The sequence below is a fragment of the Rhinolophus hipposideros genome, assembly GCF_964194185.1.
Source record: "Rhinolophus hipposideros genome assembly, chromosome: 8".
Classification (NCBI taxonomy): Eukaryota; Metazoa; Chordata; class Mammalia; order Chiroptera; family Rhinolophidae; genus Rhinolophus; species Rhinolophus hipposideros.
Genome location: NC_138054.1, coordinates 26,099,524 through 26,119,658, shown reverse-complemented (window position 1 = coordinate 26,119,658; position 20,135 = coordinate 26,099,524). Strand labels below are relative to the sequence as shown.

At 37.2% G+C, this 20,135-nt stretch overlaps 1 protein-coding gene across 3 annotated transcripts in view; it reads right to left on the bottom strand.

Annotated features, from left to right (window-relative positions):
- Window positions 1-5,770: 5,770 nt before the first annotated feature.
- Window positions 5,771-20,135, bottom strand: part of EVI5 (ecotropic viral integration site 5) — a 223,736-nt gene continuing 209,371 nt past the window's right edge. For all 3 annotated transcript variants that reach the window (XM_081056253.1, XM_081056254.1, XM_081056255.1), the window contains one exon: window positions 5,771-7,055. In XM_081056253.1, coding sequence (XP_080912379.1) covers window positions 6,741-7,055 — 315 coding nt within the window. In that variant the 3' untranslated portion in view covers window positions 5,771-6,740. The remainder of the gene's footprint in view (window positions 7,056-20,135) is intronic.

Sequence of the window (20,135 nt, the reverse complement as noted above, 5' to 3'; positions counted from 1 at the left end):
CAATCAGGAGCATTAGCATTATGTAAGAGCAGGTCATTGGATAGGAGACCATGGAGCATTCAGAACAGTTGTGACAGGGGGCATGGGCCCTGCCCTGGTGCAGGGTGAAGCTTTAGGATGGGCAGGGAGAGGGGAAGGGTACATTCCCCCAAGCTGGACTACTCTGTGAATTCCTGTGGGATTTGTGTATCTGTACTCTTGTATCTCTTGTTCCATGTGTGAGGACAGGAGTTGGTCTGGTTCATTGTTGCCGCCTCAGCGGTGTGTGGTTGATGCCTGGTGCTAAAACAGTATTCAGGCAGCAGAGGACTCTGGAGCTAGACTGGCTGCATTGAGAGCCTGGGTTTTCCACTGACATTTGTATTTCACAGGTGTTGTTTATCCCATTTTAATAGTGAACAAACTGAGCTACAGTGACTTATTTAACTATTCATTCACTCATGCAACAAATATTTATTGTGAGCGGAGGCACTGTTCTGAATACTGGGGATAGAGACAAAAGTAAAGCTGACATTCTGGTGTGGGTAGACAAACAAAAACAAACGAAGATGTAAAATGCATAGGATGTCAGTCGTGGATGCTGTACAGAATAATAAAGCTGGGAAGGGGCTTTTTATTTTATTTGTTTCAATCATAGTGACCTCCAATGTTATATTAGTTTCAAGTGTACAGCACAGGGGTGACCCCAATAAATCTAGTACCCACCTGACACCATACAGTTACTACAATGTATTGACTACATTCCCTATGCTGTACTTTACATCTTCCTATTTTGTAACTACCAATTTGTGCTTCTTAATCCCTTTACCATTTTCACCCAGCCCCTCAACCCCTCTCCCATCTGGCAACCATCAGCTTGTTCTCTGCATCTATGAGTCTGTTCCTATTCTGTTTGTTTGTTTATTTTTGCTTAGATCCCACATATACGTGAAATCATATGGCAGTTGTCTTTCTTACTTATTTCACTTAGCATAATACTCTCTAAGTCCATCCATGTTGTCCCAAATGATATCATTCTTTTTTATGGCCGAGTAACATTAAATTGTATATATGTACCACATCTTTATCCAGTCGTCTCTTGATAAGCACTTATGTTGCTTGCATATCTTGGCTGTTGTAAATAATGCCGTACTTCAGTTTGGTGGAACATATCACCTACTTTTTTTGAAAACAAACAAACAAAAAACAACAACATTCATGGGAGATAAACTGTGAAAAGATTTTATCTGATTTCAGTTCTTGTGACTGACCCAAAAGAGGGCTTTTTTGTTTTAATTCCTTGCAGCTTTTAACTCATATTTTAGCCTCACACTTAATTGACAGTTGGAGTATAGGTGTGCATGTATCTTCTCGAATTAGTGTTTTGGATTTCTTCGGATAAATACCCACAAATAGAATTGCTGGGTCACAAGGTAGTTCTATTTTTGATTTTTAGAGGAACTGCCATACTGTTTTCAATAGTGGCTATACCCTTTTTTAAAAGGAAGGGTCAGAAAAGGCCTCCTGTGCAGGAGATAGTTGAGCAGAGACCAGGAGGAGGAAGGGAGCTAATCTTGTGGGAATGTGGCGGAAGGCCATTCCAGGAAGGGCGAGGCCCTGGGTGGGAGGCTGGTGAACAAGGAGCAGCAAGGAGGCCATTAGGTTCTGTGATTTGTCCAGGTTTCATCAATATAGATCATTCATCTGTGGATGACCATGTACTGTTTCCACCTTTTGGCTATAGTAATTCTGTTATGAATATTGGTGTACAAATACCTGTTTGAGTCCCCGCTTTCTCTTGAGTATATATCTAGAAGTGGAATTGCTGGATCAGATGGTAATTCTGTTTAGGTATTTTTAGGAACTGCCAAAACTTTTACATAATCGCTGCACCATTTTACATTCCCAGCACAAGTTTCCAATTTTTCTATATCCTTACTAACACTTGTTATTTTCTGGGTTTTTGTTTTGTTTTGAAATAGCCATCCTAATAAGTATGAAGTAGCACCTCATTGTGGTTCAGGTTTTGACTACAAATTTGTGATTCATCTTCAGTAGGTATATATATTTTTAGTTTTGGTCCTAGTGACTCTTTGTTTTTTGACCCACTTCTAAATTTACACCAGAGTCTCAACCAGCGGCGATTTTCATTCTCAGTCCCTCTTTACCAAGGACATTTGGCAATGACTGGAGGGAGACGTTTTGGGTTGTGCTCCTGCCATCGAGTGGCTAGAGGCCAGGGACGCTACGAGCATCCTACAATGCTCAGGACAGCCACCTGCAATACTTTGGCCCCAAATGTCAATAGTGCCAAGATAGAGAAACCTTTGATTATAACTATCTTGTCATATTTCATGTACCTTTCTAAAGTGCCTTCGATTCTTTTGGGAATAAAGCAGAACATGTAGTGAACTGCTCTGAACTAAATGAAATGAACATTGTGACAAAGTTGCAGAAGGCATAATTTTCTTTTTATAATAGCCTCTATATGTATATCCAGATTATATATATTCAAATATATCTATTGAATTAGTTACTAGTTAATTTAATAACCTAAAATACAATGTGAGATGAAAATACTGTCATTAGTATTTTCAAAAAATTAGCATGTTCCTAAGGGGAATAACAAATCTAGATGTGTGGCTTTTCATTAAGTTGAAAAATATCACGTGCCAGGCTCTCTGTCTGGCACTTATTATATGTGGGGGTAGATATGGTCTCTGTACCCACGAAACCTCACTAATGAATATCTGATGTTAGGCCAAGCATTTTTTACAGTGTTTTGGTGCATCTCCCCTTTAAAGTTGAATGTTTTAAGGAAACAAAAATTCTTATAAAATGGAAAATTTTAATTGTTTAAAGCAAAGGCACAAGTAAACATTTCAGATTATCATACAATGTTACAATAAGAAATTCCAACAGTAAAATGAAATACATTGTAATTTCGTATCTCTATAGCATGTCTAATGTATTAGTCTATCATCTCTTCTTTGGAGTGAAAGGAAGGGATAGGTAGCTCAATGGATGTGATGTAAAAAACTTGGATTATAAATAGCATCCACTCCACTTTTAATCAGAAATTTTAATTTCAGTAAATGAATTAAAATTAACTTAAAAAAACTTACTGTTTTGTGAATGATAGAGCAGCAGTAACTTTCTCGCTAAAGCTCATTATTTTAATAAAGTAAACCACTGATTTCTGAAAGGTTAGCTCTCGACGTGTGGTACTACAATTAAGCTGGCCATGAAAGGGCTTTACCAAAACACAATTCCTATATTTACTTTATTTTAAATCTGAAAATTACAGTGCATTATGTAAAAGATGAAAGAGAATGAGGAGCCAAATAATTTCTTATGATATCAGAAATATAATACTTAAAAAGGTCTAGACTTTGTTTTCAATCAAAGGCACTATCTGGAGGGTATGTTCAGAGCCAAGAAAGAGTTGGATTTTTTTCTTCCAAAATAGCCAGCTAGTTAGTTGGGACTTGGTGTTCAATTAGTCGTCAAACATTGAGTGCCTAATATTTATCAATAAAAAGGGTAGAAATTATGTAAGTTACATATTTGACTTCTTTTTCCAGGCAGATGAAAATTATCACTAACTTTTTAAAAGGCTATTGAAATATTTTCTTGATTTAAAGGTCTCTGTTTCATCACTACAATGCAATTTCCATTTTATTCAGGTCACTTGTAAGGCTCGATTCTCAGCATTTCAACCCATGATGGCAATAATGCCAGGAAGGTAACTATCCCAAGAGAGTAAGTTCTTTTTTTTTTATTGTGAATTAAAAAAAATTATTTCATTCACTTCTGTCCCACTCCTCAGTATTCCTCAATTCTGTTTATTCCTCAACTTTGTATTTTGTGAATGACACAAAATACCAGAGACTAATTAAAATCTATCAAGAAAATATTATCCAATGCCTCAAAGTCTTAATTTGAAGGTAATGGAATCAAATCAGAGCATAGTATCCAGGAAGGTTTTAAACCCTTCTAAGGAGTATTTGAATTAAAGATCTTGAATAAGAAGATTGTTTCTTGTTTTTCATTGTCCAAAAAAATTACAGGAGTATCAACGGATTAAGTTTTACTTACCATGATTCTTTTAACACCTAAGTCCTAACCAGAAACAGTACTTAGGAAATTCTCTAAGAATACCTTTCCAAGTTTAGAATTCAAACACAATTTAGAAAGATGTTCTGACTTGTAAAATCAAATTGTAACAATGACTCGATGAAGCATGCCCTAACAGTCAGCAATGCATAAACAACACTGATAGGATTCTGGAATTCTTTCTCCATTTCCGAAGATACATCTATCCTTCCAAATTTGTCCATGGTGTGTGAAAGAAGTCATGATATAAAGTAGCTTGCACACTTCCCATTTTAAACAGTTCTAAGATCCATTAGAAAATTTTAGGTTTATAAACCATTAGCTCAACAGCAAAAGCAAATAGTTCAATCTTCTATTAAGGCCAATTGAAGTAAACCTAGTTTTTAGAGTATCTAAATCAAGGGTCAGCAAACTTTTGCCTTAAAGAGCCCAATAGTAGATATTTTAGGCTACTCAACTCTGCCACTGTAGCACAAAAGCAGCCACAGACACTATGTAAACGGATAAACATGGGTATCCAATAAAATTTTATTTATCGACACTGACATTTGAATTTTATATGATTTCCATGTGATACCAAGTATTATTCTTTTGATTCTTTTCCATCAAGTATCTGAAAACATAAAAACCACTCTTATCTTGTGGGTCACATGAAGACGGGCAGCTGGCTGGAATTGGCTGACCCATGGTCTGGATCACTCAGATTTCTTGATGCGGAGGCGAAGCAATCATGTGGCCATGCATGAATCATCTCATTTCACTTGGGCATCAAAAGCCTCTGGGCTGACAGTAGTAGACCCCGGGAAAAAAGAGTATCCCAAAAGCAGCAGTCAGACAATTCTAGGAGTATCTAATTCATAAACTTTGTAGAGTTTATGAGTGTTGATAGTTATATATCTATACACAGATATAGATATATGTATCTTTATATATATAGGAAACACATTTAAATCAAATTTATTAAATCATATTCATTGTCCGCAAAGCAGGGATTTGAGAAATTCATTAGCTGAACCTTTTCAAATGCTTTGGTGTCAGAGAGATCTGAATTAAAATCTTGGCTCTGCTACTTACTAACTTGTGACCACAGGTTACTTAACCAGTAGAATTTAGCCTGGTGCTAGGGACACAGCAGGCATGTTTTCAATTTTGTTTCTCAAGCAAATAACTACAAAGGGCTTTCTGGAAAAGCCTCGTCCATGGTTTAACTCCTGGTTTTAGACGGTAAACTGTTTTTATCTCTTACACTCCATTCATTCATATCATTTTTTTCTGCATGCTATATATATTGTGCAAAATTGTATCTCCATATATACAGAATTCTACTTTCCCCTCTTGTCCTTGAAGGCTATTTTTTTCCATAGGCTGCTGATGAAAACGAGAGTGGGAAGCATCCAGTCAACGCATTCTTGCTGTTTTTCCCATAGTGCAAGTGTAATTTGAGTGTTTCCTCCAATTTATCAATGATAGGCATTCAGTTTTCTAAGAAAAATAGTCTAGATGATAAAAAAGGAAGAACTGGTAGGATAGAATTTTTATGGCTTTATCTATAAATTAGTTAATAGAGAATCTGAAGATAATGTTCATAGATTATTTGCACATACAACCGTTGTATATCTTGGACTTCAGTCCACTGCTTAAATTATACTAAGTAGAATATTAGCATTAAGTAATGTGTGCTATAACCTCTTTAATTATGGAAAACTTATTAGTTACATACACACGAAGTAAAAGATTTCACCAATAGTGTTTCTGAACAAGTATCATTTAAGTTATGAACTCGCTAGTGTTGAATGCTAATCAAAATACTAAAGCTATTAAAATATTAGTGTTTGTTTTTATTTTCAATTTTAACCTATATTTACAGAAGTCCTGTTAGAACTGCCAAAGGCAGTCATTTTGCAACACGTACAGTCTCCATATAAAATGATGTTCAATGTTGGGTGATGGAGATTTATAAATTATGTACAAAAAGACAACATATTTGCAGTTAACCTACTGTTCTGACTGGTAAGCAATATATTGGAAGTGTCATATGCACATAAAAATTAGAAATTCAAACAAAACTTAAAACTCTCAAGCTAGATAACCATTAATTTGTATTTATAAAAGTAAATGGAAAAAAGACACTGTGTTTGGGAACTTTCAGTGGCCCACTAATAAAGCAGTTATTTTAAATGAAAAAAAAAATCCCTAATTCAAAAACACAAGATAAATCAGATGTTTGATTTGGTCAAATGTCTGTAGACAGCTGCCCTGAAAACAAACTGATAAACATAAATATACAATTTGTTTACTGAGCATAAAATATTGCACAAGAGCAGTTTTGTCTGAAGACAATTCAATTTTCCATAGTGCTGAACTTCAAAATGGTTCCCATATATAGATATAATTGCATTTTCTAAACAAGAAACACTAACATTCAGTAATACTGTTAGAACCTTATTTTTCCCATTAACCATATTCCAGTATACTTTATGGCAATGGTAAGTCAGTGGTGAAGATTTGGCAAAGATAAAAAGGCAGATAAGATTGAAAAAAATATATATATGTACATATGAAACAGATATGTTCCAAAAACCCTTAATAATCATATGATAACTGATCCCTTAAAAAAAAATCCACAGTCTAGTTCACAGTGATGGTCAGACAGTGGTTGAGTATGACTCTTTCCTTCTTGGGTGCCGCTCCTTTTGAGCCACTCGATCGCTTTCTCTGGTCTCCAGCACACTGTCTTCTGTTTCGCTTTCACTACCATTTGCCACAGGGGGGTCCAAAGACATCGGGCCGGATTTTCTGTGCAAAGGAAAACCAACGCCACTCTCCTGCAGGGAATTATCTAGAAAGTCTTCATCAGAGGAATGGAATGATTCATCATCTCCTATTAAATGGTTGACAATGTGGATTCCATCAAAAGGGGGTTGGCCTGAGAAGCCCCTCTGGCCTTTTAGGCACCTGAGCTGTCAAAACAAAATCCAAGTTAATATACTCAACTGGGGAAACAATATACCTCCCCGCTGCAAGAAAGCAAACATTTCATGTTTAAGGAAGACAACACCCTAATGTTTTTCCATTTATAGATATAATAGTAGCTATCAGTTTTTGAGTGACTCCTGTGTATTATGTAATGGGCACATAACTTGTTATTTTAATTGAATCATCACAACAGTTTTATATGGGAGACTTTCTGATCTTCATTGCAGAGATCAGGAAATAGAGACTCAGGCAGAGGAACATTGCTGAGGACACGTAACTAACAGTAAAGTTCAGATTCAAACTGAACCTTCATTTTACTAGAGATAATATAATGAACGCCGGCGGGTATACTCACTGCCTAATTTCAACAACTAACACAGCAGGGATAAGAATGTTACATTATGTCTTTCCAGCTCCTGCATTATTTTGAGGTAAATCTCAGACATCCTGTCAGTGCACCTATAAACACGAGGTGTAATTAAACAATACGGTGAATGTTTAAATTAAAAAAAAATTATTACAGTAAAAGACACATTGCTATTAATCCCCCTCAAAATACTCCCCCTTGTTTTGAACACACTTATCCCAACATTCTTGCCGCTTTCTGAAGCAGTTCTGGAAGTCCTCTTTCGTGAGCATCTTTAGTTGCACTGTTGTGGCTGCCTTGGTGTCCTGAATTCATTCAAAGCATTTATCTTTCATGGTCATTTTGACTTTGGGGAAGAGCTACAAGTCTCACGGTGCCAGATCCGGTGAATAAGGTGGATGAGGACACACCGTGATGTTTTTATTTGACAGAAATTGCTGCACCAGAAGCGATATGTGACATGGAATGTTGTCATGATGTTGGATGAAATTGTTTGCCCATTTCATGTTAATGCATTGTTCGTGATCCATGATTTATGACACATTTTAAAACACACCTTCTCTCAATTGTAGCTCACACCCGACTGAAGGCACTGAAAAAGTTGAAACTTGTCACACACTGTTACTAAGGTTTGATATGTTTCTTCCCATATTGAAGATCCCTGCCTTTCTGTTGGATGGCATTCGGCAGCAGAATTCACCGTATTTGTTGATCATTACAAAAAGGCTCTGTGTCACACATCGCTTCTGGTACAATTTATGTCAAATAAAAACATAGTGTATACTCATCCACCTTACTCGCCACATCTGGCACCAAGAGACCTCTGGCTCTTCCCCAAAGTCAAAATGACCAAGAAAGGTCAACATTTTGAACCGATTCAGGATGTGAGGCAGCCATGACAGCACAACTAAACTCACAAAAGAGGACTTCCAGAACCGCTTCAGAAAGTGGTGAGAATGATGGGGTAAGTGTGTTTTAAGTGAGAGGAAGTATTTTGAGGAACATTAATGATAAAATGTCTTTTACTATAGTACATATTTTTTTATATAAACATTCACCATATTTTTTGATCACACCTCATATTTCAGTGTGCATCTCTGGAAGATACAGACTTCAAGACCATGCTCTGAATTACCACACACACTGTCTTGAGAGCATGTCTCCATAATTCAGTGAATGATTTACAAATCATTAAAATTTGCTGAGCCTGCATCCTTTTATAATATCCTAAAAACTACCACACCACTATAACTCAGGGAGGAATGCTTCCCACTAATGATATTTCCTTCTGCGTGGGCGAATGCCAGTATTGTGTAACACTTTTGCCTTCTCTCTCCCCTATTGCTCCCCAGGGAGAAGGAGCGACTTCTCTCACGATGGAGCAGGGGAGAGGAATGGCATGTATTGTTCAGCTCTTTTCCCTTTCCATCTTCAGGAACCAGGCTCTGTTTGTCTATTCCAGGAGTTTTACAAGGCCAGATCCTCATGTGGGAAGGGCTGTGGAGACCAAATGCTCCTATTACTGGGTGGGTAAGTCTGCCTAATTCTAGAGTTCAGTACTGAGAAACCCAGTGTTGTCACATATCTACACCACATTCTCCAAAATGATTTTGATCAGAATTTAAGGTGATTTCTTTATTATCTGTCACTTCTTCGCCTAAGTGCCTTCAAAATCCACCTGCATGGTGACAACTACTCCCACCAGCATGTAATTAAAACACCAGCCCTGTCCTCAAGAGTTTATGTTTTAAATATAAAAATTGATTTTGATATTGTCACTTGTTTCATTTCTCCAATACACGATGAATTTTATCTTAGAATAAAGCAGAAGAGTTTTTAAAAAAATCCAAAACCACAATAAAAAACAATTAATCTACCCAAATCTACCTTGACTATCAAGAATTTTGCTGAACTGTACTCCATATCTCCTAGTCTTATCGTTATTATCAACCTTCAATGTTGTGTCTCGGACAAATTCCTGGTCTCTGACTATCTTTCAAATCTTGATAAAGGCAATGTGAAATATTCAGGAAATATTACATGCACTTTCAAAACTAACGGTTTTGAGAGTAAAGATATTACAGCTTTGCCATACACCTCCTAGCTTTCCCTACAGACTTCCAGGAAGATGTGAAGAAACCTTAGGACTTCCCTGCTGGTATGTGACCACAGCAAATAAGAGGAATGCCGAGACCCAGTACAGTGATGTCTGCCTCCGGCAAACTTTCAACCATAAAGAAATTCCTGTGCCCCAGGCCAAGAGAAGCAGATTATAGGAAGGTACAATGAGTGAAATAACACCTTTCTCCTCAGCAGAGCAGAAGGGATACCAACTTGGAGTTGAACCTTTAGGGAAAGGGTGCCGAGCACCATACAGACCTCCCATGGTTGTGATACCCACTGCGCTACAACTGTCACATTCTGATGCAACATCCTAGCACCGCATTGCAACACATGATTTACAGCTCTGAGTGTTAAATTATGTCAGTTAATCTCTTCCTTTCTCTCTTTTCCCCAGACCCTTTTGAAGAAATAACATGGAACACGTGTCTTCCTCCTTCCTGGCTGTTATAAAGGAGGAGTACGGCAGAGGAACCACAACTTCCCAGTTTGGAAAGCTGTAGCTTTCCTCTGCTCTAACAACATTTATCGCAGTTAAAACATATCAGATGTTAATGAGTGACCTCAAATATATAAAACTAACTATATTTCCTCAATGTCAAAGGAGAAACAATTAACGCTTCTTTATTTGAGAACTGCTAATACAGAAGAAACAGTGAAGGGGCTGTTTGGTAAAACTGAAGCTATCCCTTGGTTCTCCCCTGGACCTAGGGGTGTGCACATGGTTCTGAGAGGGAGGAGGCCTGTCCAGGCCCCAAAAGTGGACACTGGGCAAGGAATCCAGGGTACTGAGTACCCAGAGTATGGTCCAAGAGGGGCTGGACTTCAGGTAGGGATGTCCTCTGGGACTCCAAGTCCTGAGAAGAGGGTTTTGGCTGGAAGACACTTTGCTCTCTAACGTGCAAAGTCTTGGTTACGTGGATCTAAGAGCTATACTGCTTATCCCTATGACTAGACTTTTAGCAGCTAATTATACTTAAAAAGTAACAAAAAGCAGAAAATCAACCTTCTCAACCTAACCCCCTCACAAAAACTCTCAAGGATATTATCAGTAGCAAACTTAGATTAGGGTATCTCAAAATATGGGCCACTAATCACCTACAGCTGGATAACAGAAGATGCCTATTAAAAGTATAGACTTGCTCCCCAGATCTAAGGAGTCAAAAAGAGTGAAACCCCAGAATCTACTTTTTTTTTTTACAAGGATTTCAGGAAATTTTGACATACTCAGTTTGATAATCACTGTGGTATATCCTGTGTTCCAACCAAATGGGGCTGAGTCAGAAAGGAGTTGATTTGCCTGAAATGGAACTCTTTAATTATTCAGGACAAAAGTGCTCCTGAACTATGAACATCTGCCTTTGTGTGTCTGGTACATACAAATGGATGCCATCTTTCAGCACTACAACCAAGCTGTCTGCGCCAACTCCACCATCCTATAAAGAGCAGTCGGTTTCAATGTCTTCTCCTGAAATTTTCTCCAGTAGGGTCTCTGTTTAACAAAGCTGAATCACTTTGATACAGACCCCTTGGAAAGGACCACTGCTCTGGGAAATGTTTTGTTTGTTTTTGACATCTCTTTTGGGTCAAGCGCAGGATCAGGAATCTGACAAAAGCTCCTAACTCTCTGTCTTGAAAGTATACACACATACCTCAGCATACATACCCTTTTGAGCCCCACTGTCTTTTCTAATTTTTGGCTAAAGACTATATGAATAATAGCGTCATGACACAACAAAAATTACTTTGTGAAATGAGTTATACATGCAGGTCATGGAAAAGGAAAAAAGAAAGTACTATTTTTCCAGGTGCAATCAGACACAGGTTTTAAAGTCACTGAATATGCCCGGAAGTGTTTTTGAGATTCACCAAGGAAACAAGAGGCACCAGGACTCTCTGGAATTGTAAGTAGAGGGATTCTTCTTTGGTGAATCTTGATGCCCCACAGAATGGTCTCAGTGAGGTCATCCTACAACGATGTCAGAGCGAACCTACCCAGCCAGTCAGAACTGTCACCTTTCTAAGCTCTCCAGTCTTAAAGTCTGATTAGAGTCAAATATTACCAGACATTTGAGGAAAGTTCTAAGAGAAGCCAGAAAAAAGGCAACTCGGGAGAAGAAACAAAAATTATTCTCTCTGAAGATACTGCATCCATGTAAAAAGAACAGGATACTCTAAAGAAAGATCTTAGATATAAAACTTTTTTTATCTGAAAGACATGAGCTTTGAGACTGAAAAAGCCTTTGAAGTATCCAGGACAATGCATTAAAAATAGACCTATACCATGGTATATCACAATGAAATTTTAGGACCCTGGGAACAAAGAAAAGAATAAAGCATCCAGCTCAAAACAAAAACGTGCTTTATATAAAACATTACGAATCAAAATGGCATCAGACTTCTCACCTTATAGAGCAATGCCATCACAATTCTGAGAAAAAATAATTTTTAACCTACATTTTTAAAAACTGTAATTATCTTAAAATGTTTTTATTCTCAAACAATCAATTAATTGTGAGGCTAAAATATGAGTTAAAAGCTTCAAAACAAAACAAAACAACCCTCTTTTGGGTCAATCACAGGAACTAAAATCAGATAAAACCTTTTCACAGTTTATCTCCCCTGAATCATTTTTCCTTTTTCTTTTTTCTTTCAGAAAGTGGTGTGTTCCACAAAACTGAAGTACTTGAAGAAAGAAAAAGACATCTTTTTGTTTTGGATACAGGAAAAAGGAAGTCCAATGCAAAAGTGAGGCAAAGGAATCCCTGAAATGATAAAAACAGTTCCTTGAGATAATAGCTGAGCTAGAGACTTAGAGGCATCCAGTCCTCAATGAAGAAGTGGAGCAGGTCATAGGAAAGGTTTCTTCAAGAAGGTGAAATTAATAGGTGAATAAATTGTTTGAACAGAACAGATTAACATGTAACAAGGGATTTACATGGAACTAGAGGAAAGTTACACAGAAGAAAACACACCTAAGAGAAAATGAAAAAACTAAGAATCATTTGAATAAGTGTATCAGGTAAAATAATCCTATTAAGACATTGTTCCTTACAACTGAATGCAACAGAAAGGAATGAAGTATTACTGACTGACACTGGATGAACCTCAGAAACATTAAGGTCAGTCACAGAAGCCGGATACAAACGATGACAATGTTGCATGATTCCATTTAGAGGAAATGTCCAGAATAGACCAGTCTATAGAGACAGAAAGTAGATTAGTGGCTGTATAGGACTGGGGGAGAAGGGAGGAAAAAAAGAGTGATTAAAAATGGACATGAGGTTTCTTGTTGGGGTGACAGAAATATTCCAAAAATTAGATTGTGGTTATGGTTGCACAACGCTGTAAATATACTAAAAGCCACTGAATTTTACACTTAAAATGGAAAAACTTTATGATATGTAAATTATATCTCAATAAAGGTGTTTAAAATAAACGACTCAGAAAAATAAATTACCCTTCCCCCCAAAAAAAACACTTCCCTGATGAGACCATCTTGGAAAGTTGTGAAAAACAAGACCTCGCAGGCCTGTCTTCGGTTTCCACTCCAGAGGAGAGGCCTGAGAAGTTGCGTACTTAAGAACCTGTATGCTTGATGTTGCACTGTGAATTTATAGAGACCTTATGATGGAAATGTAAACTAATGATGAGGATCCCCAATAGTAATATACCCAAAATCATTATAAAGGCATAATTCGTTTTATTGTGCTTTGCTTTGTTGCACTCCACAAATACTGCATGTTTTACAAATGGAAGCTTTGTGGCAACTGCACTGAGCAAGTCTTTTGGCACCATTTTTCCAACAGCATTTGCTCACTTGTGTCTTTCACATTTTGGTAATTCTTGCAATATTTCAAACTTTTTCATTACAGTCCTGTACTGTAGCGATAGACTGCATATGTTCCCGTAAGAGAATGGAGCTGAAAAATTCCTATCACCTAGTGGTATTATAGCCATTGTAACATAGTAGTGCAATGTATTACTCATGTATTTGTGGTAATGCTGGTGGTGTATAGTTTGTAAAGTCTACAACAGTGTGCAGTCATGTCCTAGCCTTCATATTCACTCACACCCACTCACTGACTCACTCCTCACTCCTGTCCTGTAAGCTCCATTTATGGTAAATGCCCTATATAGGTGTACCAATTTTTAACTTTTATGTTGTATCTTTACTGTAACTTTTGTTTAGATATACTTAGAGACACAGATACTTACCATTACGTTACAATTGCCTACAGTATTCAGTACAGTAACATGCTGTACAGCCGTGTGTAGCCTAGGAACAATACATTACACCATATCGCCTGGGTGTGCAGTAGGCTATACCATCTAGGTTTGTGTAAGCGCGCTCTATGATGTTCGCACAGTGACGAAACTGCCTAACGACACATTTCTCAGGAGGTTGTTAAGCGATGCATGACTATATTATTATATTCATTATGTGTGATCAGTGATCTTTGATGTTACTATTGTAATTGTTTGGGGGCACCATGAATCATGCTCATATAAGTCAGTGAACGTAACTGATAAGTGTTGTGTGTGTTCTGACGGTCCACCGACTGGTTGTCCCCGGCCCCCCTCCTTGGGCCTCCCTATTCCCTGAGACACAACAATATTGAACTTAGGCCAATTAATAACCCTACAATGGCCTCTAAGTATTCAAGTGAAAGGAAGAGCTGCATGGCTCTCACTTTAAATCAAAAGCTAGAAATGATTAAGCTTAGTGAGGAAGGTGTGTTGAAAGCTGACACAGGCCTAAAGCTAGGCCTCTTGTGACAAAGAGTTAGCCAAGCTGGGAATGCAAAGCAAATGTTCTTGAAGGAAATTAAAAGTGCTATACTCCAGTGAACACATGGATAAGAAAGCAAAACAGCCTTATTGCTGATATAGAGAAAGTTTTAGTGGTCTGGATAGAAGATCAAACCAGCCACAACATTTCCTTAAGCCAAAGCCTAATCCAGAGCAAGGCCCTAACTCTTCAATTCAATGAAGGCTGAGCGAGGTGAGGAAGCTACAGAAGAAAAGTTTGAAGCTATCAGAGGTTGGTTCCATCTCTATAACATGAAAGTGCAAGGTAAAGCTGCAAGTGCTGAAGGAGAAGCTGCAGCAAGTTATCCAGAAGATCTGGCTAAGATAATTAATGAAGGTGGCTACACTAAACAACGGTTTTCCATGTAGACAATACAGCCTTATGTTGGAAGAAGATGCCATGTAGGAAGGACTTTTATAGCCAGAGAGAGAAGCCAAAGTGTGGCTTCAAAGCTTCAAAGGACAGGCTGACTCTCTTGTTAGGGGATAATGCAGCTGGTGACTTTAAGTTGAAACCAGCGCTCATGTACCATTCTGAAAATCCTAGGGCATTTAAGTATTATGCTAAATCTACTCTGCCTGTGCTCAGGAAAAAAAATTCCTTTCAAAATATTCCTGCTCATTGACAGTACACCTAGTCACCCAAGAGCTCTGATGGAGATGTACAATGAGATTGCTGTTGTTTTCATGCCTGCTAACACAACATCCACATGCGGCCCCTGGATCAGGAGGAATTTTGACTTTCAAGTCTTATTGAAGAAATACATTTCATAAGGCTATGGCTATCACAAATAGTGATTCCTCTGATGGATCTGGGCAAAGTAAATTGAAAACCTTCTGGAAAGGATTCACCACTCTAGATGCCATTAAGAACATTCATGATTTATGGGAAGAGGTCAAAACATCAACATTAACAAGAGCTTGGAAGAGTTGATTCCAACCCTCATGGATGACTTTGAGGGGTTTAAGACTTCAGTGGAGGAAGTAACTGCAGATGTGGTGGAAATAGCAAGAGAACTAGAATTGAAAGTGGAGCCTGAAGATGTGCCCGAATTATTGCAATTTATCATAGAACTTCAGTGAACAAGGAGTTGCTTCTTATGGATGAGCAAAGAAAGTGGTTTGTTGAGCTAGAATATACTCCTGAAGATGCTGTGAAGATTAATGAAATGACAGCAAAGGATTTAGAATATTATATAAACTTACCGTGTTTCCCTGAAAATAAGACCTAGCTGGACAATCAGCTCTAATGCGTCTTTTGGAGCAAAAATTAATATAAGACCCGGTCTTATTTTACTATAAGTATAATATAATACTGGGTCTTATATTCATTTTTGCTCCAAATGATGCATTAGAGCTGACTGTCTGGCTATGCCTTATTTTTGGTTCATAAAGCAGTGGCAGGGTTTGAGAGGACTGATTCCAATTCTGCAAGAAGTTCTAGTGTGGGTAAAATGCTATCAGCATCGCATGCTACAGAGAGATCGTTCATGAAACGAAGAGTTAATTGATGTGGCAAACCTATTGTCTCATTTTAAGAAATTGTCATAGCCACTCCAACCTTTAGCAACCACCACCCTACCCTGCTCAGTCAGCAGCCATGAACATCAAGGGAAGACCCTCCACCAGCAAAAGGATTATGACTTGCTGAAGGCTCAGATGATGGTTAGCAATTTTTAGCACTCAAGCATTTTTAAATTAAGGTATGCACATTTTTTTAGACATAATGTTATTGCACACTCAGTAGACTACAGTATAGTGTAAACATAACTTTTATATACAGTGGGAAACAAAAAAGTCATGTGACGCGCTATATTGTGGTGGTCTGGAATCGAAGCAGCAATATGTCCAAGGTATGCCTATATTATATTAGTAGGATGGAGGGACAGAAAGTTTGTGTGTTCATGGTGAGGATGAGCAGAGTGAAAAAGAGAAAAATCATTCCCCATGTAAAGATGCCAATAGATTATGCCTAGAATGGAAAAATCAAGAATTAACAGTTAAAAGTTGAAAACAGATGCCTCCAAGAAACTGCAAAAGCCACGTCTAAGATAGGCTTTTTGCAAGACCCTTTTAACTACTCTTTGACTCTTCAAATTATGTGCATAACTAAAAACTTTTTAAAATTAAAAACACTTCAAAACAATGTTTCAACTAAAATTCAGTAATAAAAAAGGTATAAAGTTAAAAATGGGAAGTCCTTCCTTGCTTCCTCAGTTGCATTCCTTATAGGTAGCCAGTACTAAGAATTTACTATTACCAGCTCTAAATTTTAACTTAACTGTGTTAAGTCAAAGTTGTACGAACAAGCCAGTCTCCCAATTTCTTTTTGTTTTAGAAGCAGCCTGTCCAACTACGGAACAATATCAAAGACTGATGCAAAATCATAAACAAATATTGTCACAAAATTGTCAATGATTTCTTGTACTTCTTTTTGTATGGGTATTTTCACGGAGAACTTAAAGGCATAAAAAGCTACTATATGTCAAAAAATTGTCTTTAGTACAATTCTAGTTTTGTCATTTACTTATTATATATGCAACATGTGAAATACGGCAATTTAGAAAATAAATTCCACAATACTAGATAATTCAATTAATTTTAATATATCTTTCAAGATGATTTTTCTAATCTTTTATACTTTTCAAAAATGGGTTCGCCACTACACATATTGTTTTATATGCTGCTTTTTCATTTAACAATATCATACACTCTGTTTCCCCGAAAATAAGACCTCGCCAGACAATCAGCTCTAATGCATCTTTTGGAGCAAAAAGATTCATTAGAGCTGATTGTCTGGCGAGGTCTTATTTTCGGGGAAACATGGTTATTCTCGGTGTAATAATTCTTTAATGGCTACATGGTATGTCATTTAGAAATGTACTATAATCTGTTTAACCAATCCTCTTGTTGGGAAGTTTAGGTTTCCTTTGCCTTACTGTTATAAATAGCACTGCCACAAACATTTTTGAACGCACAGTTCTGCAGATTGGCCTGATTATTTCTTATAGCTGGGAGTACAAAAGATAGTGCAAAGTTTCAACATTCTTAAGAGCCTTGATATCTATATTTTAGATGTCCTCCAGAAAGGTGGTAGGAATTTACATCCTCAGAATACTGCCTGAAAAGTTTGGGTTTCTCTACACATTTCCCCCCCATTTTTGTTAATTGAAACTTTTTATTATGGAATATTTTTTAAAATACAGAGAATAATTCAGTAGATGCCTATGTTGTCATCACTCAGCTGTAAAAAAAATCAAATTATGGCCACTTTTGTTTCAACAGAGCACCCTGTCCCTCCAACCCTGGAACATTTGGAAGCAAATTAAAAAAGGATTATATTAGATTGGTGCAAAAGCACTGCGGTTTTTGCAGTTATTTTTAACCTTTTAAACCACAATTACTTTTGCACCAGCCTAATAAAATAACTTTGACCTGTTGAACTAGATCTTTTAGAAAAATATAATACATAATCTAATACTGTCCTTCAAATTATTTTATCCTCTGACAGGAATGTGTAATGAAGTAACAAACCTGTTGTGTTATAAAATCTTTCCTTCTAATGAATGTCTTCTAGTTTCTATAACATTTAAAAGTAACTTATTTTAAGTATTAATTAGATTTGGCACTTTCCAAACATCAGCTACAAGAGCTGTAACTACCAGAGAGATGATCTCCCTGGCTATTCCACTAAGTAATTGCTCTGAAGTCTGTACTTCTTTGAGAATGTTGGTGAGGGTAAGAGTACCCTTCTGATTTCCTAATTCTCTAGATTAATAACTAATAAATTTTGTTATGTGTTAGAATCACGCTGGGGTTACTATTTTCAAAAAATATATATTTCTGAACTCTACTCTTTGGATTCAGTAGGTGGGGCTCAGGAATCCGTATTTTAAACAAGTATCCTAGGTGATTCTGAAGAGGGTGATCAACAGATCTCATTTTGAGAAACACTCTCTAAATAGATCATATTTAGGATTCACTCCTTTAGGATCATGTTAAGAAAATCTGGCAAGGGCAAATAAATTTGGACTTAAGGATTTCTTGTTAATTTATCACTGCCATCCTCACACTGGCCATTATCACACTTTAAAAATACAATGGCCTAAACATGGACACACAAACCAACTAGGGAAAAAAAGAAAATCAAAGTGTAAAGAACCACATGAGGTTAGTAAACATTTTTAAATATGACCTTTTCTTTGGAGTTTACAGACACCTTCACTACCTAGTTTAATGTCCAGGTGCCACGCGGTGAGTGTTTTCAGGGGCTTCATCACTGAGGAACACCGTCCAATTTTAGACATCTCAACGTTTCGGTCTATGTCCAAGTGAAAGAACGTGTGTGTATAAAACGGAGCCAGAGCCTTCTCTTGTCTTCCTTTTATCAAATGTCAACCTTGAAGTTCAAACTTTATTCCGAGGATTAGCTTTATATCCAGGTGATAGATTAGTATCTTTTAAGAAATAACATGTCTACCCTTAGGGCTATAGTTCTGGCTTACCGGCCTTGATAGAAAAACTACTTAATACAACAACTCAACGTCATATGAGAGAAACACACATGGATGAGTGTGTGTGTTTGTGGGGGAGCGTGAGGAGGTTTTCTGTTACAGTAAGACACGATTCAATTTAGAATCAGTGCTGATGACAGTGAGATGCTGATAAAATGCCTCTAATATGTCTTGATGTTTCTTGTCTAGATTAGTAATTTTAGGCTGAATATTTGCTTATAAAATAAAATAATTTAATATTAAATTTAAAAATTTTATGTTTGGAATTTCAAGTATTAAAAATGATTAGATACCACTGCCAATATTTCAAAAGACACTCCCCATGATTAGCTCATCAGAGAGTGGTACTATTACAATCAGTCTACTGCCTCTGTCAGATTTAGGCTTTCTCAGTAGAAAAATTTAAAACAGTAGAAAAGTTTTACTGTAATTGTGCTCCAGTTTCAGACAGGTCTCAAAGACCATCTCTAGGGAAACTTAGGAGCTTTAAAACACACACACACACACACACACACACACACACACACACACACACACACACACCCCTAATGTACCTTTACTATACCTTTCCTAAGAGTGGAGCAAATGACTGAATCTGTATCAATTATTCCTTCTGGTTAGAAAGTATCACATGGTGTCACACATTTGAAAAACCCCATTAGAAATGAAGTGTGTGCTCAAAGAGAGCATAGGAGGTATGGGGAATTGTTAAGCAGTTTAATATTAGGTTGCTAAGGGGATTGGGGGTGGGAGTGGGAGTGATATGGAAGAATTTTAAATGCACATCACTAAGTCAAAGTAGTCAACCTGCAAAGGCTACATATTGCATGATTCCAACTATATGACATTTGGAAAAGGCAAAATTATGGAGACAATAAGTATACCAGTGGTTACCAGAGGTTCAAAGGGAGAGGAGGAATGAATAGATGGAACACGGGATTGTTAGGCAGTACAACTATTTTGTATGACACTGTAATAGTAGATACATGTCACTGTACATTTGTAAAAACCTACAGAATGTACAACACAAAGAGTGAAACCTAATGTCAATATGGACTTGTTAATATCAATATCGGCTCATTAGTTGTAACTTATGTACAACACTAACAGAAGATGCTAGTAACGGGGAACTGGGGGAAGGCACTGAGAATACGTATGTATCTCTGCACTTTCTGTTCAATTTTTCTGTAAACCTAAGGCTATTCCTCAAAATGAAGTCTATCAGTGAAGAAAAATGAGATGTTCTATGG